Source organism: Lactuca virosa, chromosome 1, assembly GCF_052849685.1.
Source record: "Lactuca virosa cultivar CGN04683 chromosome 1, Lactuca_virosa_CGN04683_v6, whole genome shotgun sequence".
Taxonomy (NCBI): domain Eukaryota; kingdom Viridiplantae; phylum Streptophyta; class Magnoliopsida; order Asterales; family Asteraceae; genus Lactuca; species Lactuca virosa.
Window position 1 is genome coordinate 180,087,500 of NC_136426.1, and position 10,292 is coordinate 180,097,791.

The following is a 10,292-nucleotide window of genomic DNA, read 5'->3' on the forward strand; positions in this document are numbered from 1 at the left end:
ATATAATCGTCACCATACTATATATAGATGTAAATCACATTCTATATACGAATTGCAAATGAGACCCGGTTGCAAAACCGGGTTCTTTTTATACTTTCACATAGGACTCGCCTTCATATAACCCTATTGCAAAACCGGGTTCTATTAGCCATATTAACCGGGTTTTATAGCTTTTTTGTAGTAGTGATCTCTTATTTAATTTCTCAATTATAGTTTTTGTTTTTATTAATTTCAAATAAGTTCTCCGCGGCAACACGCAAAATGACTTAAATACTAGTTTATCATTATATTCCATTCCAATTCCCTCAAATGCAGACCAAAAACAAGGTAGTTGCAATTATTTCAAATTCCATTTCTTTTAAATTCCGTTCTTGCCAAAAACACTCTACAAATCAACTCAACCTTAGTTTTTATAGCATTCTCTCGATATCTTGAATCAGCTAGCATGCAAGAAGACTGCTTTCCAAACCTGGTCATTTCTAAATTAAATCAATTAGACATCAATAATATGGTGAACAATCACAATCTTCTTTTTACATTTATAAAGAATTCTCACAATTTTTATATATTCCAACTATGAAAAATGAAGAAAAAAAAGGCAACACTTTTCAATCATGCCCGCCCATGTCACAAAATATACATACAATCTTAGCCAATACCATAATTTCAGAATTTTGTTTATCTTGTAACAGCAAAACTTTTAATAGGTTGATAATTAAAAAACTTCCCTTCTCTACAAAAATCTTCTAGGAGCTGCTCCATGATTGTCAATGATGTAATATTATCCATCGAAAATGCTCTCATCTCATCACATAGACCTGCATCACAAGTTAATTCTAGTTATTTATAAAAAACAAAATAACAATTTTGTTTTAACTATAGCATTTAAAAAAATGACATGTTATTAAAAGTCACATGCCTAAAATTGGGTTATATTAAAAATTTTCATGATGGAAGCTTAGGTATGAAAAGCAACAAAACCGAAGAAATTACATTTCTTAAGAATGAACCGTTTTATTCATCGAACAAAACAAACAAATTTTTTTTTTCATTCTGATTGAATGATCGATTCCATTCATTTCCTGATTCCATCATACCCACAACTAAGTTAATGAAAAAAAATTTCTAGTTATTTATAGATTTTTTTTTTTATAATTTTAATTAAAAGTATTTAAAACTACTATGAAACTAAAAAAAAGATCTGTCATGACTCATGAGATATTACATAAATACAAATGGATTTATTGAAGTTTTCCATTCTATTCCATCATTAAATGAAAAAAAACATCCCTAGCTAAAAGGAATAAAATGTCTTCAAGAATGGTCAATTTCATTCATCTGGATATGATTATTCTCTTTTTTTTTTTTCCTCATTGCTCCATTTTTAAAGCAGAAAACATAAAATCACAGTTAAATAAAAAAGAGAAGTAATCGGACCTGATTGATACAATACATGAAACAATAGACGTGGAGGATGATTGTTAAAGAAATGAAGCAGGTCTTCCATGAGTTCCTTAGATTCCGCAGATATAAGCATTTCCTTACATTTATTATAAAAGTGGAAAACAAATATTATTATACTCATAAAAAGTAGCTCATATAGTTCAGTCCTGTTTGATAGGGGAAATATTTAATCCATAGGCTATATGGGTATATTTGGCAAAATTAGTTGTTAGGTGGATGTTGAAACAATAGCTTTTATTTGTGTAGTTGTAAGCTTTTTTGAAAGGTGTCAAAATGATATAAAACATAAAAACTAGCTAAAAGCTCCTAAAAAGTAGTTGTAAGCTTTTTTGAAAGATGTCAAAATGATATAAAACATAAAAAGCTAAAAGCTCCTAAAAGCTTCCTGAAGCTAGCTACTTGAAGTAGCTTAGCTTTCGTATTAAGAGTTTTTTGTTAAAATTAAAAGCTTTAAGTTCATACTGCTCAACAAAGTTTTTTCTTTAATTCAATTTTTTTTTAAAAGCTAAAAGAACAACACCATATATGATTGTTTCTTTTTGACTCAATGCATAAAGAACAACTTAATAGACAAAATCAGAGAAAGAAGGATTTCTCCCCTAACCTTGAAGTTCTTATGAAGATTGTGATAACCCGAGATAATTATGAGCAGGCTTAGTTTATTCATTTCTGCACACAAAAAAAAGAGAAACAAAAATATTTCGTTACAAACAAGCAAATTACAATATGGATTTGCTCCAATTTGCTATTTCTCATGGAGGTAAAGTAGTAAAGCACAAACAAGAGATATCATGAAGTATAGAGAAGAATGCAAGAAACAAATAAAGCAATTTTAAGTTCTCATGTACAATATCAAAAATTAAATATAAAGTTACAAAAGTTAATGCTAATAACACATTATGAAATAATACTCACGCTGGAAGAGGATAATTTCTTGAATTGAAGTCTCATCATGTGAAAGAAGCTGAGAAATAGACATCCCAACTGCACTCATCCCTACACTCTCAGCTTTACCTACTTCAATAAGTTGACATCACCAAACAACACATGATGAGAAAGAAATACCTTAATAAGAAATTTCACTACTACAATTGGGTTGATTTTTCAAAGTAAATGCCTTAATAAAAAAAAAGATTTGCAAGTATAATGTTGTAGTAGACTAAAACAAAAATAAAATGCTACACAAATAGATGAAATTAAATAGCTGATTCTTGCATTTAACCAATGAAAAAAATAAATACTAGTATTTACTAAAAAGATAAGAATATATTCCAAACCTGGTTTTGTCCACTTTCTGAAGTCTTTCTTCAAGATTTGTCCAACACTAAGGTATGATACATTGTGCATTTTGTCACTCACTAACAAGAATAAGCAATAACATCAGAAAACTTGACTTTCACTAATTACAATCCTTAGAAAATAAAAGACAACAAACATAAAAGGAAAACACAGAAAGTGAAATGAAACTTATAAATATATGAATATTTTAAGCTTACATATTTTGTAAAGACCATTGCATCCAAATCGACCAGCTCCATTAAGTAATAAAGTTGACATGTACTTGTCGACTGAAGTACACTTAGGACTTGTCAAATTTTCAGTATCCAAAAGGATACCTGAAAGCTGCAACAAGTAGAAAGGTACACTTTTTTATATTTCCAAGAAAAAGAATTTTTTTGAGTTCTATATACAAAATTGCGTATATAGTAGATAGCAGCAACAAAAAAAGAATAAGAAAATTAAATAAAATTTAAAGATTGTAGAAGAAATTCATACCAGAAGGCGAGAGAAACCTTTCCCTGCCAATATCTCAGGTGATATTGATGCAAACTTTTCAGCAATAAGGGCACAACATGAACATTCCTGTGGTGCCAAAGAACATATTTCTCCATACTTTTAGAAAGTGCAAAAGGTTAATCTCATAAAAGACCTTGCATTTTTTCATTTTTTTCAGATCTGACCCTTTTAGTCATTTTTTTTAAAAAGTTGTAAAATGCGAGGGGTTTTTCAAGAAAACTAAAAAAGTTGAGGATTTATTTGGAAACATTTAAAAGGTTGAGGGTTTTTTTTGGGAAAAAAAAGACGTTGAGGGTTTTTTCGGAAAAAATAAAAAAAATATAAGGTCTTTTTCGTGAAAAAAATAAAGATGACGTTTAATCTGGAAAAAACACAAAATATATGATCTTTTATGAGATGAACCCAAGTGCAAATTGTTATAAATAGCTATGTACTTTGTGTTTTACGATAAGAGCAATGTACCTTTCATATAACCCATAATAGCAACATACTTACAATTTTTAACCTTAGAAAGGAAAAATTGCAAAATATACAAACCTAATTTTCTTTTCATACCTTTCAATTCCCTTTTTTTGCACCTAAGAAGAACATAATTACAAAAATAAATAAAATTTGGTATTTGTATTTCCAAAAACAAAAATGGATAAAAATGGCTATAATTGGTAGAAGAATGTTAAGAACGTTGCTATTTTGGGTAAAAAATAAAGTACATTGCTCATAAAAGGTAACTTATGTTGCTGTTTTTTACAATTTTGCCATTTAGAAACACCATCAAAATTTTATTCGTCAATTGTTAATATATTAGCATAAGATGGAATTAGACTCTTATATGTACATAGTTACCCTCAAAACATATGTGCATAGTGCATACTACACTTTATATTATGATAGTACATGTAAAAAAAGGCTTAAAAATTTATGTAGTTCAAAACTTATGGTCACCTGTTCTTTAACAATATCATCTGAAAGATCACCAAAACCACCCTGTAAAACAAATCAAAATTCATGAAAGATGTTTAAAAAGCATAAAAGACAATGTAATAAAAAAGAGTCTGACCTTTCTGCCCTTGAATATTTCAACTAAAGATTCCTTTAATGCCTGTTCAAAGAAGGCCAAAGTAGGTATTCCTAAAAATTGACTGTTTCATAAATAATAATAGAGATTGAAATATATTTTACCTCTTGTTTCTCTGGGAGCTTATCGGCATTCAGTAAAACAACTTTAAGACTTCCAAATAAGTTATAATATGAAAGGTCAATCTGCACAAATAATAAACACAAAACTTGATAGTCAAGAACTGAAGGGAAGATAAACCTTCATTTAGAAAGCAAAATGTAAAATAAAATATATTATTAATTTATTATAAAATAAGATACTGTGAAAGTGTGAACCCTGAAGATACTAAAAATATGCTAATCACAAAAGTGACCTAAATGGTAGGCCCCAATTAACAAATGTACCACCTATTCACCATTATACCAACAATGACCACCCATTTCACAATATGGATTTTGTGAAATGCAATATCACTTTAAGAATGGTCCCACCTCATAAAATCTTAAAAGATTTTAAATATATTTTTCTTTTGGAAAAGACATCATATTTTGCAATGCGATTTCGCTATTTTTTAAGGTTACTTGTGGGGGATCATTTCTGAAGCAACTTCACTGTTCACAAAATCCATATTGCAAAATAGGTGGTTGTTTCTTATAGGGCATTTTACATGAAAGTCATTAAGTTTGTTAAATTTTGTTGGTTTTGTTCCTGTGATGATTTTTTGTTCGTTAATGTCCAAAATTTGCCAAGTTTTTTTTTTTTTTTTTTTTTTTTTTTTTCATTTTTGTCGTTTTTACAAATTTTTTATGTTTTTACCCAAGTATGTTTTTCAAATTTGCCAAAAACCTTTAAGTTTACAAATTTTATATGTTTTTATCCTAAGTATGTTTTCCAAATTTGACTTTAAAGTCTTTAAGTTTGTTAAATTTTGTCAGTTTTGTCCATGGATACCTACTATTATAGGTAGCAAGGGCAAAAATGAAAAAAACTTGGCAAATTTTGGACATTAACGAACAAAAAATTGTCACAGGGACAAAATCAACAAAACCTAACAAACTTAAGGACTTTTATGTCAAAAGCCCTTTCTTATATGGGTCAAAGGTGATCGATTTGTTAAATGGAGTCTACCATTTTTGGTCATATTAGTGATTTAATTTGCCCTTTATAAATATATAAAGGTTATAAACTTTACCTCATTAATGAATAGAATTGATGATTGATCAATATTACACGAAGTAAGTAACCATTCCAGCTCAGCATGAGCTTTAAGGTCTGCCCTTTTAATGTTAATAATAGGCACAGTGCAAAACTGAGAGTTCTTGTCTGTTTCATTCAAGTAGAATGAATACATGATTGTTGAAATAAAAGATCCAGCATCTGCATATTATTGCAACAATTTTTTTTAAATGATTTGTGTGATTGTATAAATGAGAATCTATAAAAAGAAAGAGAAAGAAGTACTATGAAACATGTCTCATTTATCTTCCCTTCTTGTCTACCACCTTTTCTTAATTATTGTTTGGATAACAAAGGGACCAACTTGTCATTTCTTGTAAGTTCAGGGGATTTCTAGTAATTTTAAAAAGCATAGGGTTGATTGTAACCCTCTAAATGTTGAGAGACTGGGTTTTCATTTTTTGAACATCTAAGGGACTAATTTGTTATTTAGTTAACACATTAGGGTTTGTTTAGTACTAACTAAAAGTTGAAGGGATTACTTCAATTTAGCCTATAGTTTGAGCCACAATTTAACCATTTAAAAAGTGTATCCGTTGCTTCATAAAATTCTGCCAATAATTATGCATTATTGTCATTTTAACATCACTGTTACAACATTCTTCAGGTACAGATCTAAATAGAGCAACCCATTAAGACCCAAAATGACCCATTTTCACAAATTAAGTTGAAATTGCCATTTTTACAATTTATTTAAGAACAAAGATGTTTAAAACGCAAAACAACATTTTATGCAAAAAACTCAGACAAACTTAGTAGGGTTATTTTTTATGATTTAAAGAAATTTAAACCTTTTTGTAAAAAAAAAGTTACAGCATCTGTCATATTGTCATGAGTCTGTCATGAGTCTCAGTCCAATAAATATCAAAATCGGTACAACATGTTCTGTCAATGTTAATGAGTACCTGAGAAGTGTCCAAGTACAGCACGCAAAAACTGTCCTGGAACACCAGCATTTACAGCATCTTTGCATGCTTTCAGATACAAATTAAGCCTCTGAATACCTTCACAAGACTCCACAACATCCATACTTGGTAAACCACGATAATAGAATGATGCTGCAGATGGAGGAAGTGAAACTCCATGGACAACTTGTTTCATCTTACTAACACTAAATGATTTTTCAATCAAGGCCTCTTCTCGATCACCATGAACACCATTTGCTTCAAAATCTATTGCAACACTCATGTCGATACTAGATTTTGAGTGAAAACCTGATATCTGAGATGAACCTAAATCAAGACTTCGAGAAAAAGACAACCCGAAAGGCTCTTCTCTAATGTCGAATTGTGAACCTTTTGATGAACTGTATGATGATGCATTTTCTTGAATTCCACCTTTACACCCTGCATGTCCGATAACAGAGTTGGAACGTGACATTTTCTGCTTACCATTGCTTCCTAAAAAGTCGAATATAGATGTCCTGTGATTCATAGATGTATTCCCTCTTAATCCATCAAAAACTGGGTTTTCACGACCTCGAATGTATTTTTCCTGTTCATAAACGACTTGATTAACTAATATATGCACTAAATGGATAGATTATATCGATAACAATAATAAGTTGGAAGAGTAAGTTTGAAGGAATAACAATGGTTACCTGTTGGTTTTGTAGCATTAAGTCAGATTGTGAAGCCATGGTGGAGATGGAATTGAAGTCGGAGAAATAGATTAACAGTCGGATAATTAGAGAGGTGGTGGTTTCCGGAGGGAGTTAAACGGCGTAGAGGAAGATAAACTAATAGTAAGATGACAAGATTAGAAATTATTGAATTCTTCTTCTTCTTCTTCATAGTGGAATCCGCCATTGTTATGTCCTCATTTCCAACCATTGCATTGATCGCAAAAATTCCATCGTCGGAGCAGTTTGACTTTTTATTATTTATTTATTTTTTTGAAAAAAAAATAATTGCAAGAAAATGATTAGTATTTCTTCCTGAAATTTTTTTTATTTTTTTGTCACAGCAATATATGATCGATAGAAATTTAAAGATTTATTTGTTTGGTTTAAGATAATTATTTTTTCTTAAGTTTGTTCTTTTCATATCATTTTTTTTTATTTTTTTTGTATTGTTGATTTTTATCTGGTAAACGGAGACCTGTATTATAAAGTAATATTTCCTAATTTTTTATAGGTTTTAGTTATTTTAATTGTTTTAACTTTTTTTAAGAGCGACAACTCACCTATAACTCAACTTCTTTATTTTAATTTTAATTTTTAATTTTTTTATTTTTAAAGAAAAGACAACTCATGTATTTTTCTTATATATTTTTCAATTTCTTAAAAAATAATACGTATTAGAATTAATTATTGAACAAATAAAACCATTAATACATTACAGGAATAACATCTATAAAACTAATTCTTAACAATTTATATGTTATCACAATGGGAAACAACCAAACTCGGTTAAAACAGGTTATTTTGTCGATCCTACAATACAATAAGTTGAGTATCAATGGTGATCATATAATGCATTGGCCACGGCCGACCGAGAGATTTCGGAGGTCCGTCCAATTTAATAAAAATATAGGTCCTAAAATAGTCATCTTTATAATATTTGTTGAAATAATCTTTTCAATAAGATCTTTATAAATATCTTTATCCAAAAGATTCTTCGATTCTGAAACTCAAGTAGTAAAATTATAATACATGTTTCCTCTAAAACCCAATAAAAATCATATACAAATCATAAAGAGAAAATTAGAAATCGGAATCTTATATTACATTATCAGTAGGAGAAAGTCTCATTTGCTTCTAATTTTTGAAACTCCAAACAATTCAAGAATCAGAAACTTCGAAACCTAGAAGCTGGATTGATAGATTTTGATTCTAATATCAAGAATAATAGGAATCATAATGAATGAATGAAAGGGAAAAACAAAATTTACTACAAATTTTGAGGTGAGACTTACGGTAATACCTTTTGGTTTTCAAATCTTGATTTCTTTTTACAAAAAAATTAAATTCAAGAAAAAAGAAATATAAATTATTACCATACAACCTCTAAACAATATCATATATGTATCATATAGATAAAAAAGTGTATAACACCTTTAGATTTTCGTCTATACTCCTTAATACACGAATTCTGATTTTCAACACCTCCTACTGACGATTGAAGGCTTCTGATTTCAATCTAATTTTGAAGATTTATGAAAATTATTAAAGATTTATGAAGAAAAAAGTAAGAAGAAATAAATAAGAACTCGATGCATTTGAAATCTTTGTAATGTTTTTCGAAGTTTGAAGGGTTTCATATGAATTATTTTACTGCTTTTAAGCAAATAATGAAAGAATAAGACCGTTACCAAGGAGCTCGATGATGATTTGCTATTTTGTTGGCATAATTAATTTGTTCCCATGTCTAAATTGTAATCACTGTATGTGATATGTCAATATTGAAGGGACCTAAGCAACATTTTCCCCCCAAAACGTTCAAATTCCCGCTCATGATTCTTGCTTGTGTCATTTCTTTCCTTCGCTGATACATAACCTAATACTATTCGGGGTAAAAAAATAAACATAGGCTAATACAAAGGCTAAGAAAATTTTGGGCCCTTAGATTTCAGTAGGCCCGGTTCATGGGCAAAGTTTAAACACTCCTTGGGCCGACCCTGGGATTGGCGGCAAAATATTTTCATCACTATTTTCCTCATAGAAGATGACATAATATTAGTGACGGTTATCTTGTTGTTGTTAGTTGAATACTTTTCAAAACCATTGTTTACAACAAACATAATAAGACAACCACAAGCCTTACGTCGGTAATTTCACGACAAACAAAGGAAAAAACAACATGTTTTGGCACACACACATAGGTAGGCATGTTTTGGCTTTGATTCCATGTTGTAAGCACCATACACACAACTTTTGAAACGCACCTAGTAAGTGCATAGAACCTTTTTTTCCTTGTTTGATACCATAGATCTCTCAACGTACACTGGGAACTCTCGGTTTCGGGAAATAAATTTTGAGAAAAATTTTAGCAAGCTCATATGTGGTAATAGATCCGGAAGGGAGGTCATATAGCCACTCTTCAGTTAAATCTTATAGTAAGAATGAAAAATGCCCTTAACTTGATATGATCTTTTATGAAAGTATGCAATTTCATCCCGAAACAAACGACATTGAATTCTTTCATAAACTTATGTAGGTCCTCGTTTTCCAGCCCTCTTTAGGTCGAAAGTAAGTGGATTAACCCAAACTTTAGATCGAATTTTTAGACATAAAAAAAGTTAATACAAAGAGGCTATTGGGTTACTTCCTGAGTTGTCCATTGTCGAAGTGTTCTTTCTGGTATAATTATGGTTGCTTTGGGAGTGGATGGTTTGGAATCAGAAGATTTTGGTGTTTCGAATATAACGGAGGATCATTGTAACGTCCCGAAAATCCAAGGTAATTATTATTATTATTTTAAAACAATAAATCATACAAACGAGTTATTCCAAAACCGATCAAAGTGAGTATATCATTTAAACATCATAGTAATACCATTAATTGCCAATGCGGAAAACTCTGGGGGATAATGTGAAGTCATGCCGACCCCTTATCTTTAGAACAGAAAGTACCTAAAACCATAACGTAACATCTGGAATTCCCAGGTATTCTATGTTATTCATTTATTTTGAGTTAAAGAGAGGGACTCGACGAGTTGACGCCTAGACTCGTCGAGTAGGATCGCGATTTGCTGACTGGATTAATGAATGGACTCGACGAGTCGGGGAGGTGACTCGA

At 30.2% G+C, this 10,292-nt stretch overlaps 1 protein-coding gene across 1 annotated transcript; it reads right to left on the reverse strand.

Moving 5' to 3' along the window:
• Window positions 1–554: 554 nt before the first annotated feature.
• On the reverse strand, window positions 555–7,287 carry LOC145107611 (uncharacterized). The gene is made up of 13 exons (XM_079044531.1): window positions 7,155–7,287; window positions 6,460–7,048; window positions 5,511–5,695; window positions 4,441–4,521; window positions 4,319–4,360; window positions 4,204–4,245; window positions 3,241–3,327; window positions 2,961–3,087; window positions 2,742–2,822; window positions 2,380–2,478; window positions 2,069–2,133; window positions 1,438–1,540; window positions 555–818 (listed from the first exon to the last, which is right to left on the reverse strand). The coding sequence occupies exons 1-13, from the start codon at window positions 7,191–7,193 to the stop codon at window positions 679–681; spliced, it is 1,680 nt and encodes a 559-aa protein (XP_078900657.1). The 5' UTR covers window positions 7,194–7,287; the 3' UTR covers window positions 555–678.
• Window positions 7,288–10,292: the final 3,005 nt, after the last annotated feature.